At 58.0% G+C, this 14,770-nt stretch overlaps 4 protein-coding genes and 3 non-coding genes across 7 annotated transcripts in view; 3 read left to right on the top strand and 4 right to left on the bottom strand.

Annotated features, from left to right (window-relative positions):
- The window catches only part of RPL3L (ribosomal protein L3 like), a 7,302-nt gene extending 3,595 nt beyond the window's left edge, over positions 1-3,707 (bottom strand). The window contains exons 1-4 of the mRNA XM_046665521.1: positions 3,575-3,707; positions 2,884-3,076; positions 1,405-1,573; positions 71-206 (exon numbers count right to left, since the gene is read on the bottom strand). Of these exons, the coding sequence (XP_046521477.1) occupies positions 71-206; positions 1,405-1,573; positions 2,884-3,076; positions 3,575-3,577 (501 nt within the window). The 5' untranslated portion in view covers positions 3,578-3,707. The remainder of the gene's footprint in view (positions 1-70; positions 207-1,404; positions 1,574-2,883; positions 3,077-3,574) is intronic.
- A 1,961-nt stretch (positions 3,708-5,668) lies between these two features.
- Positions 5,669-8,434, top strand: NDUFB10 (NADH:ubiquinone oxidoreductase subunit B10). The gene is made up of 4 exons (XM_046668304.1): positions 5,669-5,942; positions 7,324-7,462; positions 7,709-7,848; positions 8,276-8,434. The coding sequence occupies exons 1-4, from the start codon at positions 5,795-5,797 to the stop codon at positions 8,377-8,379; spliced, it is 531 nt and encodes a 176-aa protein (XP_046524260.1). The 5' UTR covers positions 5,669-5,794; the 3' UTR covers positions 8,380-8,434.
- Positions 8,435-8,551: 117 nt separating this feature from the next.
- RPS2 (ribosomal protein S2) lies at positions 8,552-10,498 on the bottom strand. The gene is made up of 7 exons (XM_046668302.1): positions 10,307-10,498; positions 10,132-10,221; positions 9,736-9,843; positions 9,310-9,483; positions 9,068-9,227; positions 8,767-8,858; positions 8,552-8,670 (listed from the first exon to the last, which is right to left on the bottom strand). The coding sequence occupies exons 1-7, from the start codon at positions 10,481-10,483 to the stop codon at positions 8,590-8,592; spliced, it is 882 nt and encodes a 293-aa protein (XP_046524258.1). The 5' UTR covers positions 10,484-10,498; the 3' UTR covers positions 8,552-8,589.
- Positions 8,913-9,041, bottom strand: LOC124243140 (small nucleolar RNA SNORA64/SNORA10 family). Its single transcript, XR_006889635.1, has one exon. It is a non-coding gene; the product is annotated as a small nucleolar RNA SNORA64/SNORA10 family (small nucleolar RNA).
- LOC124243139 (small nucleolar RNA SNORA64/SNORA10 family) lies at positions 9,549-9,682 on the bottom strand. The gene has a single exon (XR_006889634.1). It is a non-coding gene; the product is annotated as a small nucleolar RNA SNORA64/SNORA10 family (small nucleolar RNA).
- Positions 10,499-10,675: 177 nt separating the features above from the next.
- RNF151 (ring finger protein 151) lies at positions 10,676-14,393 on the top strand. The gene is given in 6 exon segments (XM_046668303.1): positions 10,676-10,909; positions 11,172-11,258; positions 12,697-12,842; positions 13,170-13,266; positions 13,904-14,355; positions 14,357-14,393. Coding segments are annotated over 5 exon segments (810 nt in total). The 5' UTR covers positions 10,676-10,909; positions 11,172-11,180.
- LOC124243153 (small nucleolar RNA ACA64) lies at positions 10,970-11,096 on the top strand. The gene has a single exon (XR_006889646.1). It is a non-coding gene; the product is annotated as a small nucleolar RNA ACA64 (small nucleolar RNA).
- Positions 14,394-14,770: the final 377 nt, after the last annotated feature.

Below are 14,770 nucleotides of genomic sequence, written 5' to 3' on the forward strand. Positions count from 1 at the left end.
GGGGTGGGGGCTGACTGGGTGTGGACAGGGGGGTGGGGCTGGCTGGGTGTGAACAAGGGGTGGGGCTGACCTGGGTGTGGACAATGACCCGAATGACCTTGCAGTACTTCTTCATGGCAGCAAAGTCCTTCTGGAGCTGCTTCTTGCCGCTGGCATCGCGCCACCTCCTGCAGGCCTTGGTGAAGGCTTTCTTCTTGCTCTTGTGCCTGAGCCATGCACGGTGCGTACTCAGAGGGAAGCGGAGCCGCTACCCAGGCCTGTGCCACCGCCATACCCACAGCCCCCGGCAGGGGTCTTAGGACAGTAAATGCCGCCTCCCCCTCCTTTCCTTCCTGGGGAAGGCCACTGCTAGGCCCCCACCCCAGGGTCCCTGCGCTGGGTCCAGACAGACCGTCCCTTCCTCTCCAGGCCTCAGTTTCCTCCACCCTTGCTGCCTCCCCAGGGCCTGAGAGCAAGTGGCAGTCATGCAGGAGCTGGGGGAAGGGGCGTGCCGACCGGCCCATGGCCACCTGCCCACATTGCCATGGCTGCCGACCCCACTTCTAGAGCAAACAGCCAGCACTGGCTAGGCACCGTGCCACGTGGTTCCTCACCCTCGCCAGAACTCTGGAAGGTGGACATTATTATCCCCATTCTACAGATGAAGAAACCAAGCGTCACAGAGGGCAGAGCCTCTGGGTAAGGGGCAGGTTGGTAACAACAGAAACAGCGAGAACAGGGCTGGCGGCATTTGCTGAGGACTTTTTCTGAACCTTGACACACATTCATCTAACCTCATAGCAGCCCCATGATGCAGGGACTACTCCCGTCTCCATTTGACAGCATCCACAGTGTGTAGAGGGGTGATACGAGACTCCAAGAGATCAGCCAGCTGGCCTGGTCATGCAGCCTGCTCTGACTCTGGGGCCCACGCTCGTCACCTCCCATAGAGGACCAAGGCTGGGCTGTGCCTCTGCCTCTGTAAGGAGGCGGCTGTCTGCAAGTTTCCTCAGGCAGGTGGGGCTTCCCTTTCAGGACTTAGTGCCGGGCGAGATATGAGGCCTGAGGATGCCTTTCTTTCTGATGAGAAGAGCTTGCCTGTTAGCTGCTTCCCTTTTCACCCTGGCTGCTAGGAAGCTCAGAGCCAACTCTGACATTCCATCACATTAGTACCTTAATTAACCCTGAGCATTAGAACACTCGCTTCTTCTTTTTCCCTATCCCAGTTTCCTCTCCAGCCCTCCAGTACTCATCTTTTATTGAGGTGAAGGCACTCCCCTCCCCCCACCGTACACTTTCCTCCCTTCCACACCCTTCTCCTGCCCACCCACCTGCATCATTCCAGCACAGGACCGGGGAGTGAAGGGCCCGCCCAGCCCCTGTGGTCCCACCAGCCTGTGTGGTGCCCCTCAGGGCGGCCCTCACCAGTCCTTGTAGAAGCGGCGGCGGCACTCATCGCTGAGGTGCTCCGCGAAGATGGTCTTGAAGCTCCGCAGGCCTCGGGGCGTGGCCACGTAGCCCACGACGCCCACCACCACCAGAGGCGGCGTCTCCACAATCGTCACCGCCTCCACCTCCTCCCGCTTGGAAATTTCTGCATGAGACCCAGAGACGGGGATGGAGGGGAAGACCCCTTCCTGCCCCAGGGAGGATGGAGCAGAGCCCAGGCTGACCCCCAGCCCTCAGCCGGCCTGCTCCCTGCCCCTTCTCTCCCTGCTCTGCACGGGGGCGTGGAGCAGCCGCTGGTCAGGGCTCCACGGGTGGTCCTTGCTAGCTCTGACTCAGATCTCAGGCAAGATCTGACCTGCTGTCTGCCTCAGTTTCCCCATAAGATACTTCAGGAATGGGATAGGAAAACAACAGCCAGGGAAGCGTCCTCCAGAAGGTAGGGTTGAGCCCCTTTAATGGAGCACAAATGAGCATTTTTTATTTTAATAGTTGTGAATGTATGTTGAAGAATTCCAGAAAAAACCTACAACTTGTCCAAAATGCATGATTTTATAGATGTTATTATTGAGGCTGATGCAAAGTAAAAGAAGTATGTTTAAAAAATGTCTTAGGAAAGGGGCCGGCCTCATGGCCGAGTGGTTACATTTTCGCGCTCTGCTTTGGCAGCCCAGGGTTTCCATGGTTCGGATCCTGGGCGCAGATATGGCACCGCTCATCAGGCTATGTTGAGGCAGTGTCCCACATGCCACAACTAGAGGGACCCACAACTAAAATATACAACTATGTACTGGAGGGATTTGGGGAGAAAAAGCAAAAAAAAAAAAAAAGTATTAGGAGAGATGAAGACCAGATGAGTGGTTACCAGAAGGTTGGGCGGCTGTGGCTAAAATGGGCAACAGGAGGGAGCCGTGTAGGGATGGGATGTTCTGAGGCGGTGGGTGCACACATTTATGCATGACAGAACCTCTTAGAGAACTAAATACACACCCCCACACAACTGGAGAAACCACAACAAGGTGGTAGGATGTATCCACGTCGTATCCAGTTGTGACATGTTACCACAGTTTTACAAGATGTTTCCATTGGGGGAAACTGAGTGAAAGGTACGTGGGGTCTCTGTATTATTTCTTATAACCATGTGTGAATCTACAATAATCTCAAAATGAAAAGCGTATCAGGGTGCCCACCTCTGAATCCCAGCTCCTCTGCTTACTAACTGGGCAGCTGGCAAGCTTCAGAACTGCTCGATTGTCCCATCCGTAAACTGGGGGCAACAACAGAACCCACCCCGAGTGGCCAGCAGTCAGGGCCTCACCCTTTTGGGGCTATTTCCCCTCCCGGAGCCTGGTTCTGGCTCCTAACATCTGGAAGTTTCTCCTGATTTCCAGAAGTCAGAGATGCTCCCCTTGCCACCTCACCCCCCACCCCCCCCACGTGTCCCCTGCGGCCACTCACTGAGCCCCGGCCGGTGCACCTCCCGCAGAGTGTGTGTCATGCCAGCCTTGTAGCCCAGGAAAGCTGTCAGGTGCACGGGCTGGCTGGGGTCATCCCGAGGCCACGTCTTCACTTTGCCCCGGTGCCGGCGGCTCCTCTTGTGGGGCAGGAAGCCCAGGTGTCCATGCCGAGGGGCCGAGAACTTCCGATGGGACTGGGGGCAGGAGGGGAGGGAGGGCAGAGCTGGGGCTCGGTGATGGGGATGTGTCCCTGGCAGCTGGACAGTCCCTGAGCCCAGACCCACAGAAGTGAGCTAGAGACCCCGGATGCAGGCCTGGTGGTCTTCAGTGCCTCCCCCAGCCATCTACAGGGAAGGAGGAGACTTTTGCCAGGGGCGCTGTCTCAGGAAGGAGCCACCACCAAGGCTCCTCGGGCACAGGCTACCTGCCTCAGGGGGCTCAGCCAGGCTGGGCCCAGGAGGGGCAGGCCCACACTGTGGCCGAGGGCTACGGGTGCAGGGGGCACTGCCATCTGTCCATCTCCTCGCCTGTTCTAGGCCTGGCAACCTGAGCTCTAGCCCCTGCTGTCCCCTGTAGTCACCTACTCCCTCACAGGCCCAAGGACTGTCTCTGCTGGGAAAGACTCCAGAAGCCCACCTGCCCCTCCCCAGGAAGCCAGCTTGCTCCTGCTCCAGCCCCCCCAGCCCACTGACCATGGCGGCCGGTCCCTGCAGGTCAGGAAGGGAAGGGGCCTCCCTGCCAGGCTCTGGAAGTCGAGTGGCAGGGCCAGGACGCACAGCAGCCAGATCCCAGATTTAGCCCCTGGCAGGAGAGCTTGGTCCTCTCCCGAGGCGGGCATGGGCTCTGGTGCCAGGAGCAGGCCTGGCCTGGGACCGCGCAGAGGGGGGGCATCAGATGGGCAGCCTGGGGTGGGGACACCTGGAGCCAGGGCTGGCACTCCTTTCTTTAGGGACCCTGACACTGGGTCACACTCACTTTGCTTTCTGCCTCATGTGACAGGAAGAACTTGGCGTGGGAGGGGGTTGAGGAACAGCAGCTCGGGGGCTTCTCTTGGGGGGAGGAGGGTGTGGGTCCAGTTTGCTGGCCTTGAGGCAGAGGGGGATGGGGTGGCGGGGGGCTGACTGTGTGCCCGAAGGGTCACCAGGGCTGTTCGGTGTCGAGACCCTTGACTTTAACAGCGAAGAGCCAAGAACATTTGGACACTTTTATGAACTTAAATTCTGAGCTTAAGTTTTGAATGAAAAGGGGATTAAAATCCCTTAGTTTTTGATTCAGAGATTCTGCGATTACAAAGTTCTGCAGCTGTAGAATCAGACTTTTCTAGGCCTCAGATGCCTCTGAGGGCCTGTGGATTTTGCACTGTGCGATGCTGAGATTCTATGCTGCTAACGTTACGATTCTGTGTTTTTGTGGTTGCTTTTGAATTACAAAGCTGCTTTAATACTATAGACTAAGCCCCCCCAGAATCAATCCTTGGGAAGGGTCAGCCCACAGCCCCGTTTGTGGCCCAGGAGGACAGAGGCTGCCTGAGGGAAGGGAGGACAGAAGGGCCGGCAGACTCAGGGCAGAGGGACCACCATGGGTGCTGGGACCACAAGCGCTACAGGACGCAGGTGCCGTGGGGCTGGCTCCAGGCACATGGGCCAAGGGCCAGAGGGCTGGACACGAAGCCACAAAGCCGCTTGGGTCCTCCCTCTCGTTTGTCTTTTTCTGCTTCTGCTGCATGATCTCCAGTCCCTGTGCTACCAGGCGGGCAAGGCAGAAAGCGTCACCTCGGCGCTTTCCCATATCCCATATTCCTCTGCTTGCTCACACTCTCTGGTGAGCGAGCTCATGCTGGCTACTGAGGGTCATGGAGACAGGAGCGGCTCTGGCCTGCGGCCATCAGGTCCCCTCGTTCAGGCCAAGGTTGCAGGACAATGTTACGATTCTTTGGGTCTGACCGTGTATGTTTCTAAGAGTTCATGACTTGAAGATTTGATGTTTCTGTGATTCCAGATTCTGTATGTCCGTAGAGTTGATGGCTATGTGTCTCTGGGTCCAGCCTCTGGGCAGGAAGTGACCACCACCCTCCTTAGTCCCCCCGGGGGCTGTGCCAGGTATGGAGATCACAGAAGGTGGCCAGAAGGGCCCTGGTCAGTGGGGCTGCCTTGGGGGCACAACAGTGCTCAAGCCCAGGGTGGAACCACCAGAACCGGAGCAGAGCACCCTGCACCCAGGATAGGAGCCACCTCTCCTTGTGTGTGAGAGCCCCAAGGGCAACCCCTACCTCCTGCTTTGCCCTAGACAGTCCCCTCAAGCTCACTAGTATTAGCTGGTCCCATGAGGGGCCCAGGCAGACACAGCAGAGACCAGAGAGGGCTGTAGGGAATGGGCAATCCGAGAAGGCTTCCTGGAAGAGTAGGGCGTTTGTGTTATTTGTTGACTTTGTTGTGTTATTTATTTGCTTTACTGGCCCGAGTTCTCCAGAAGAGCCCAGCTCTGTTCATCCGCTCCCTGCTGCACTCGGCACGTGCCCGCACGCCGTCGGATCTGAACGAATCGTTTACTTATTCCCGTGTCTGTTTCCTCTTAGAACGCAAGCAGGGATCTCCGTATCCTTCACCGCTGGATCCCAAGCACGGAGGGGGGCCGCCAGCCCACGGTAGACGCTCCGGACAGAGATCGACGGAGGGGCCTGCGTGTGCAATGGCGCCGCGGCCCCACGTGGGGGCGCCCGCGCCGCGAGCGTTTCCCTGACCCACACGTGGCCGGCCGGGCGAACTACAAGTCCCATGGTGCCTCGCGGCCGCCGGCCGCCCTGCGCAGGCGCGGCCGCCCTCGGTCGTCCTCTGCGGCGGGCGAACTAGGCCCCGGCACCCAGGCGGAGGCCGGGGCAGCGCGTCCGACAGCGGAGCCCGTCGAGCGCAGCCATGCCGGATAGCTGGGACAAGGACGTGTACCCCGAGCCCCCGCGCCGCACACCAGCGCCGTCGCCGCAGACCTCGCTGCCCAACCCCATCACCTACTTGACTAAGGCCTTCGACCTCCTCGTGGACCGGCCCGTGACCCTCGTGAGAGGTACCGGCCCCACCCGGGCCCCACCGCTCCCCGGGGCCCCCGGCCGCCCCTCGGAGTCCCCTGTACCCCGGGCTTCGCCCCCGTGACCACCCCCCCGCCGCACCCCGGGGCCCCTTCACGGAGACCTGCTGTCCCCGTCGCCTCCTTGCCCCCCCCGCTGCACCCCAGGACTCGCTTCCCGGGGCGGCCCCCCTCTTACCCCAGGACCCCTAACTGATCTCCGGCCCCCGTCGCCTGGGGAACCCCCCACGCGCACCCCTGGTTTCCAGCCTCCCCCAGATGATAGGGATTTTTGCGGATCGCAAGCGTCTGTGTCCTGAGGCTGTTAGACCCGTCTCCCTGCACGCTTTGCATCCTGCGGTGTGCACAGGAGGCGGTCAGCGAGGGGCAGTTGAAATGAAGGGGTTCTCCCCTGACCCTCTGCACGCCTGCCAAATGACCCAGACGGTCAGGTGTTGGCCGAGGCCTCCTCAACCCAAATGTGCTGTGGGTTGTCCTCCGTGTGTGCTCATGCTTGAGAGCTGCCCAAGTTCCCCCATCTCTGGTCCCAACGAGGCAAGGGTTTAAAACGGTTCCTTGTTGCCCAGTTTATGGTTCAGCCAGCTTCATGGGGCAGCAGCAGGAGCGTGCTCTGCCCTCAGTCACTAGTTCCAGGCGATTCATCCAGGCACTTAATTAATCAGGTCATTTGTTCAACAACAACAAAACATTCGGGGTGCATAGCATGCTCTAGTGACTCTTTCATTAGGGGGGATAAAGTTGGCAAACCAGACCCCCAAGATCTGGAAAAGGCACAGCAGTGGACTGGCTCCCTCTTTTTTATAGCAGTTTCTTGGAAAGTGTCTTAAATATCTGGACGGTTGAGAGCTCACCAGGTCTAACTTGCTAATTTACCAATGGGGAAGCTGAGGCCGAAGGTCAGCAGTGGCAGAACTGGGACTAGACTCCCTGCTGGCGGCTCCCTCTTGGGCATCGGCCTACACAGTGGCGTCCCTGTGCTGTGGGGGAGTTGAGTGGCACCTGTAGCGCCTGCAGGCTTGCAGAGCATGGGTTCTGAATCCTGCTGTCTCTCTGGGCCTCAGTCCCCTGTCTGTAAATAAGGACCTGCCCCGTAGGGTTGTGGGGACAAAGTGAGATAATGCACACGGGATGATGCCTGGCTCTCAGGAAGCTCTCCATAAATGGCAGACATCACCTTTTGTAGCCCAGTCATTCCCAGGACTGTCTGTGCCAGCCACATCTTTTTGAGAGTTCAACTGCCAGTCTGTAAAGCTGAGAACGTTTGGGGAATCCGCTCCTTCCACAGCTTGAGAAACAAAACTAAGAGCCCATCCCAGCCATGGCCTGCCCAAACCAGTAGTCCTGGGTCTTCTCTTTGCAGAGTTTATAGAGCGGCAGCATGCAAAGAACAGGTCTTACTACTACCACCGGGAGTTCCGCCGCGTGCCGGACATCACCGAGTGCAAGGAAAAGGACATCTTGTGCATGTTTGAAGCAGAAATGCAATGGAGAAGAGACTAGTACGTCCTGCCCTTGGGCTTTCGCTCTGAGTGGGGGAATAGAGCCCAGCGCCGCGAGCATATCCTGCTGGGCCATCATTCCCCGGGAGTACCATGGGATGGTGGTCAGCCAGAAACGACACCTGCTGGGCCAGATCTTTGGGGTAGAGGGGCCAGACTGTAGGGCTCCAATGTCCTTTCATTCTCTTCTTGGGTACAAGGAAAGGATTCCTTATATGCTCTCTCTCTCGTTCCTTTTTCTTTCAGCAAAGTCGATCAAGAAATTGTCAACATTATCCAGGAAAGGCTGAAGGCCTGTCAGCAGAGGGAAGGTGAGAGCTACAAGCAGAACTGTGCCAAGGAGCTGGAGCAGTTCACCCAGGTGGCCAAGGCCTACCAGGACCGCTGTGAGTGAGCCCCCACCCCGGCCTGACCCCTGCCTTCAGGGTCCTCCTGCCTCCCCAACCCTATATCCAATCTCCACACGACTATGGGCTAAAAACTCTGCTAAAACAGTGGTTCTCAGCTTTGCATCTGTGACAGTTTCTACAGACATTAACAATCACCATGCTGCAGCCAGCCTGGTGGCATAATGGTTAAGTTCACACACTCAGCTTAGGTGGCCTGGGGCAAGTTTCGATCCAGGGCACAGACCTCCACACCCCGTATCAAACCACACTGTGGTGACGTCCCACATAAAATCACCATGCCTGGAGTCCCCTTTCTGCTCAATCCATCTTAGCTGCCTGCCTTTCTTCCCTCTACATGTAGTGAAGACTCCTGTCCCCCTGACAGAAGTGGTCCATGATTCCCCTCTCCTCCCATCTCTTGCAGATCACGACCTTGGGGCCCATTATTCTGCCAGGAAGTGCCTGGCAAAACAGAAGCAGAGGATGCTAGCAGAGAGAAAAGCCGCTAAAGAGGCAGCTGCTGCCTGAGGCAGCCCCCTCACACGACTACGGCCATTACTAAAATAAAGAGTAACAAAAGCTGTTTGTGGTTCTGGTGTCACCTTCAGCCCCTGACCTTAACAAACCCATGAGCCTTATTCTGATTCTTAATTGGCCCCATCTCCCTTCCAAATTCAAACACCACTAAACAAGACAACTGTTAACAGGCTTAATTCACTTTATTTTTCTTGTATAAAACTATGTGGTAGCCACAGCTGGAGCCTGGGTCCTCTGCACGGAGACTCTGGTGTGATTCTTTACAAGATGGTCAGTGAACTCCTAAACAGACAAAGCGTTCGTTATAGCCAAGCCTGCTGCCGCCACCCCACGCCCCCACATTTGCCTAGACTGACAAGGTGGTCAGGCAGTTAGTACCTGATAGGGAGACTTGGTGAACACGGTCTCTTTCCAGAGGTCGGGGGTGAGATAGCTGTAGGTCTTAGAGATGGCATCAAAGGTGGCCTTAGCTGGAAAAGACCAGAAAGTTGATGGATTCATCTGAGATCCCAGATGAAGACCAAAGCTGTTGCACTCCTAGGAACAGAGAGGCCACTGTGGGCCAGTCTGTCGTGCATTAGGAGGGCCTTCCTCTCTCTCTCTGAAAATACACCAACCACACACTGAGTGTGACTAAGTGGAGCTGAGAGAGGCCACAGCTCATGTGTGGGCCACTTACCAAAGTTGCCAAGGGTGGCAGTACAGCCCCTGGCCGAGGTGTAGCAGTCGTCAATACCAGCCATCATCAAGAGCTTCTTGGGCACAGGGGCTGACACAATGCCAGTGCCTCTGGGGGCAGGGATGAGGCGCACCAGCACAGAGCCACAGCGACCTGTCACCTAAGGAAAAGGAGGAAGTCAGGAGACTGAAGCTGGAGTCTGCACCACTGTAGGCCCTATCACTCAAAAGCGCCCAACCTACCTTGCAAGGAACAGTATGGGGCTTGCCGATCTTGTTCCCCCAGTAGCCTCGTCGCACGGGGACAATGGAGAGCTTGGCAAGGATGATGGCCCCACGGATGGCAGTAGCTACCTCCTTGGAGCACTTCACACCCAGACCGACATGTCCATTGTAATCCCCAATGGCAACAAATGCCTGTAAAGAGACTGAGATGGCTAATGGTCCAGTGGCTCACACAGCATTAGTAACCACAGCCCAGGGCCTGTCGCGCCCCTCAAGGAAAGAGAGGCCACCACAAGGCCAATCTGAGATCCCGAGGAGATCCTTTCTCTCTCTCCCCATTACGAAAGTCACACGCGTGCAAACAAGTGTAACCATGCAGAGCTGAGAGAGTCTGACAAAGCGCCTTGGCAGAAACAGCCCAGGAGAACACGATGGTTGGGCTACCTTGAACCTGGTCCGCTGGCCAGCACGGGTCTGCTTTTGCACCGGCATAATCTTCAAAACCTCGTCCTTGAGAGATGCCCCCAGGAAAAAGTCAATGATCTCAGACTCCTGCGAGAAAAAAGATTTGACAAAAACGTTCAGTGATAAGTTTAACGCAAATACCACCCCCTCTGAATGTTCATCACTGGGAGCCTTCACGCGGCTTCCTAACAGGAGAACTGGTCTTCGGCCTTTTCTCCCCAGCTTGAATACCAGCTGTCAGATGGGACACCCCCCACGCACTCACGCGACCTCTCAAACGCGGAGCCCGGGGCCCCTCAATGGCACCCCTCGACCCGACGCCAGAAGAGTCTCCCAGAGACCGACCCGCCCAGGGAAAAAGGACCCTCACGTTACCTTGATGGGCAGGGAGAAGAGATAGATTTCCTCCAGGGACTTGATCTTCATGTCTTTCACCAGGCGACCCAGCTTGGTGACGGGGATCCACTGGAGGAGGAGAAAGCGCCTGTCACCACGGCCGCCCGCCAGACGCCACCCACGGGCCCGTCTCACGAGCACGGCCCGGACCTACCTCCTTGTCCTCGGCCTTGCCTCCGCGAGCTCCGCGGCCTCGGCCCCGGCCCCGACCACGACCGCGACCCCGGCCCCGGACGCCACTGCCGAAGCCTCCGCGGAAGCCTCCGCGGCTTCCCAGTCCAGGGCCCCCGGGGCCTCCAGGCCCTCCCGCAGCACCGGCGTCATCCGCCATTTGCTAAAGAAAACGACAAAAACCAGCCAGTCAGTGAGGCACTGGCATCCGCAGCCGCCTGGGGCGCCCAGATCGCGGCTCCCACCCGGGAACGCGGGCGCGCCAAGCCTGGGCCCCGCCCGATGCCCGCGGATTCCCGCCGCCCAGGCCTGCACAACGCAAACAGGACGAAAGAAACACTCACGTGTTTTCTCGGAGAAGAAGAACGACAGCGCCCGGGAAGGACCTTTTATGTCACACCAAGTGCCGCGAGATCTCGGCTGCCCCGCCCCGATTACGAGTACGCGAGAGCCTATAAAACAGCATGTGATTGGCTCCGTGGGGGCGCGCGCCTGCGTGCCTGCGGGTCCGCAGCCCCGGGATCTGCGTGACGTGGGACCGGCTATAAATGCCCGCGCAGCGGCAGATTAGCCTCTCGGGCTGCAGGTATGTCCGGTTTTCTCGAGCTCGTGGGTCAGTCTGCTGGGTGGTGGTCGGGAGATCGGCGTTGGTTGAAAATCACCTGCGGCTTTGGCTGTGGCCGTGGGTGAGATTCGGCGCCCAGAGCCACCGGAGGCCTCAGCTCACCGCCCACTTCTCAGTGTGGGGAGGTGAAACCCAGGCCCCGACACGAGTCGCCGCTCCCGCTCCCGGTGCAGCTGCTCGCGTGCTCTGGCCTCTGACCCCTGACCCTGTCTTCTGCCTGCAGGACACCCGGATGCCGAGCCTGAGGACTACGCCGCCAGTACTGCGGGGGGCGGGGGAGGGGGCTCTGCTCTCCTCTTTCAATAAAAGTGTGAGTTTGACTTATCTGTGTCTGGATATCTTTGTTCCTCTGCCCGTCAGCCTGGGAAATGCATCTATTGACCCTCAGACCACAATGTGCAGTGGAGGAGAGACCCTATTAGGACTCCTTCTTTTCCAGCCAGCCCAATTCGCTGTGGATACCACTCTAGGGGAGAACTTGGGTCTCGGGGGTTGTCAGGTGACTCCTAAGGTCCCACACTCCGTAAGTGGCAGAGCCAGGTTTGAGACTGATGGGTCTATCCACACCCCATAGCTTCCACATCAGATAAAGTACCTTGAACTTGAGCTGATTGGGCTGGGCCTGCAACCCAGGAGCCAAGATGGGAGTGTAAGATTCACAGCTCAAAGGCTTGCGGTGGCTCCCTATTGCTCTCAGGACAGGGTTAGGGTCTTCAGGATTTGATAAGCTTAATGCTCAGGGGTACCGAACCTGCAGTTCTCTGATGTGTGAGCACATGCTAGTTTTCCAGGTTGGAATTCTTTTCTCCAAGATTTTCTGACCCACATGGTCAGAGTCTACCTGCTCTGGGAGGTTCTCCCACAGGCTAGGCCCCCCTGCTGTGGTACCGCAGGTTGCATGGGTATCTGGTCCTCATTTCCCTGGTCTATATCCTGGAGCTACCACCACTGGTCTTCCATCCTAAGAGACCTGATAATGGGTGTCTGAAGCTGTTGGAGATCTGGCCACCTGGGCAGCACTATTTGAGAAAGGAGAAGGGAACAACCTGTACTCCTGCTGAAGTCGCAGCCCCCAGAAGCTTGGTTCCTGGCCTAGTGCTGCTTGGGTATGAGCTGTCAGCCACCCCCAAGGCAGGTGCTCCAGGGACATGTCCCGGGTCCGGGCTCCCCTACCCCTCTGTGACCCTTTACAGAGGGGAACAAGTGCCAGGTGCTGTAGGGTCCCAGTGGGCCCTGGACGAAGGCTGTGATTGGCCTGAGCTGGACAATACCACTGTGATGTCAGCCCACTCCTGCTGTGAAATGGAGGCTCCTCAGCCCCTGGGGGTCAGTGGAGCAGCTGTCCAGACACAGATCATGGTGAGCCTGGGACCCTCTTATCTCTGGCCCTTAGATTTGTGCCTAACTCCAGAGACCTACCCAGAGCTGGCCCCCATCCCTCACTCTGAGAAAGGGTGGACAGTGGCTTACAGGTTCCTAAATGGGACACTGAGGGCTCTGAGCAGGTCTAACGTCAGGCCAAGTCTAGCTTCCCCAGCTGGGGATTGGTAGTCGTGCAGAGTCTTGACCCTCACAGCTGCCCCCTCCAAGTGAGTGCTGCCCCAACCCCCTGCTGGGAGCTCTCATGTGGCCCACCTCCCCACTCAAAGCTTCCTGGGGTCTCCCTCTGAGTGTGTGGAGTCGGGGGCGGGGGGGGGGGGCCGGATCCTGGTCCCAGCCAGGTCCTGATGTTGGCCTGGCCTTTGCAGAGTGGCGGCTATGATCTCAACCTCTTCGCCAGCCCTCCTGACTGCAACTTCCTGTGCTCCGTCTGCCACGGGGTTCTCAAGAGGCCAGTGAGGTTGCCATGTAGCCACGTCTTCTGCAAGAAGTGCATCCTCCAGTGGCTAGCCAGGTATTACTGGGCACCCAAGAGGCTGGGACAGCAGGGGCCGGGCTCGTGTCCATTCCAGTGGCCCAGAACAGAGAGGAAGGTCTGCCAAGCACTGAGTCATCATGGCCCTAAGACTCAGCTGCCAAATCTCCTGGGACACTAAAATATGTGGGTCCCCTCACCCTGTGGTATCTGCAGATCCTGGCTCCAGCCTTAAAGCCAAGAGTTCCCTATAAAGTCCTCTCATGCCTCTTCTAGCTAGAGAAAAAGGACCACTAGGGGAGGCATGTTGCTGCCCCTTACTCCCTTCCCACTCCCAACATCACCCCAACTCATGCCTCCTTCTAGACAAAAGACCTGTCCATGCTGCAGGAAAGACGTGAAGCGGAAAAAGATGGTCCATGTGAATAAACTCCGGAAGACCATCGGCCGCCTGGAAGTCAAGGTAGCCAGAAGGGCCCACTCCCACCTCCCTCCTGGCCCCTGCTGGGGGTCGGGCAGGGCCAGGAGCGGGGGTGAGGAGAATCCCATCCTCAGAACTGAGGGTTTCTGCTCCACCAACACACACTGCAGCCTGTGGGTCACCAGACCTGGCTGAGTTTGTCACCTCTCTACCACTTACTTGCTGTGTGACTTTCGGCAAGTTACTTAAGCTTTCCGAGCCCCTGAGGCTGCAGCTGTAGAGATTAGAGATGGATTTTAGAGGAAGAAGTGTCCGCTGCGCTGGCCATTACTCTCCAGCCCCCTAATTTTATAGATGGGGAAACTGAGGTCCAAAAAAAGTCTGGCATATGTACAACCCATACAACCGGCCAGAACAACCAGCCATGAACCTCCCTGTTTTCCAAGCCTCAGGCCTTACCCCTCTCCTCTCAGAGATCTAGATTCTTCCCACCTCCAAGCATTTGCCCAACTGTTACCCTCTGTCCACTACATCACTGGGGAGAGTTTGGGGGACTCCCAGTTCACTGGTTCATGGTCAGTGGAATGTCATGGACGTGGGACTCTGTGGGGTGTGCGCAGCTCATGGGATGGCAATCCCGATCTGGTTTGGCTCACACGGTGCTCTCCCCTACCCCCAGTGCAAGAACGCTGAAGCTGGCTGTGTGGTCACGTGTCCCCTGGTCCATCGCAAGGGGCACCAGGACTCATGCCCTTTCGAGCTGATGGCCTGCCCCAACAAGGACTGCACGGCACGAGTGCCTCGTGGGGCCCTGGCCGAGCACCGGCAGCACTGCCCGCATGGTGCCCAGCAGCGTTGCCCCCTGGGCTGTGGAGCCACCCTGGGCCCAGCCGAGCGTGTACGCCACAACTGCTACCGCGAGCTGCGCAACGCCTGGACTCAGCGGCAGGAGCGCAGCCGGACCCTGGTGCTGGGCCTGCTGCGGCGCATGCGCAAGGTGTACCGCACCACCAGCCTCATCCGCCGGCAGCTGGCCCAGCTGGGAGACTTCCTGGAGGAGGAGGATGCCCTGCTCCTGGGCGGCCCCCAAGAGGAGGCCGAGGCCACCCCAGAAGGCAGCACTGAGGCTGAGGGGTGGGGAACCCAGGGCCAAGCTACCTTGTAAATAGAGGGGTAAATAAATGCGGAGCCCAGGCCTGGCCCGCCCCGGCCACCACTGTGCTTGCTGGCCTCAGCCTTATCACATTTGCGCCCCCCACCTCTCCAGGCACTACTTTCAGCCCGCAGGGACACTTCGGCCTTTCCCCTGGACCTCTACAAGCTCTTTCGCACCACTGGGTCTTCGCCCTGGCTATTCCCCCCGCCTGAAGGCTCTTCCCCTCCCTCTCCCGCTCTCCATCTGCCTGGTTTCTTCTTTCCACTCAAATGTCTCCTCCTTGCAGAGGTTTTCCCCAATCATCCTCTCCCAGTGACTTTCTATCAATCTGTTTACCAGCTTCACAGTCAATAGCACAAATGGCTCAAAACTCTGAACTGGGAGTATAAG

Source organism: Equus quagga, chromosome 7 (genome assembly GCF_021613505.1).
Source record: "Equus quagga isolate Etosha38 chromosome 7, UCLA_HA_Equagga_1.0, whole genome shotgun sequence".
Classification (NCBI taxonomy): domain Eukaryota; kingdom Metazoa; phylum Chordata; class Mammalia; order Perissodactyla; family Equidae; genus Equus; species Equus quagga.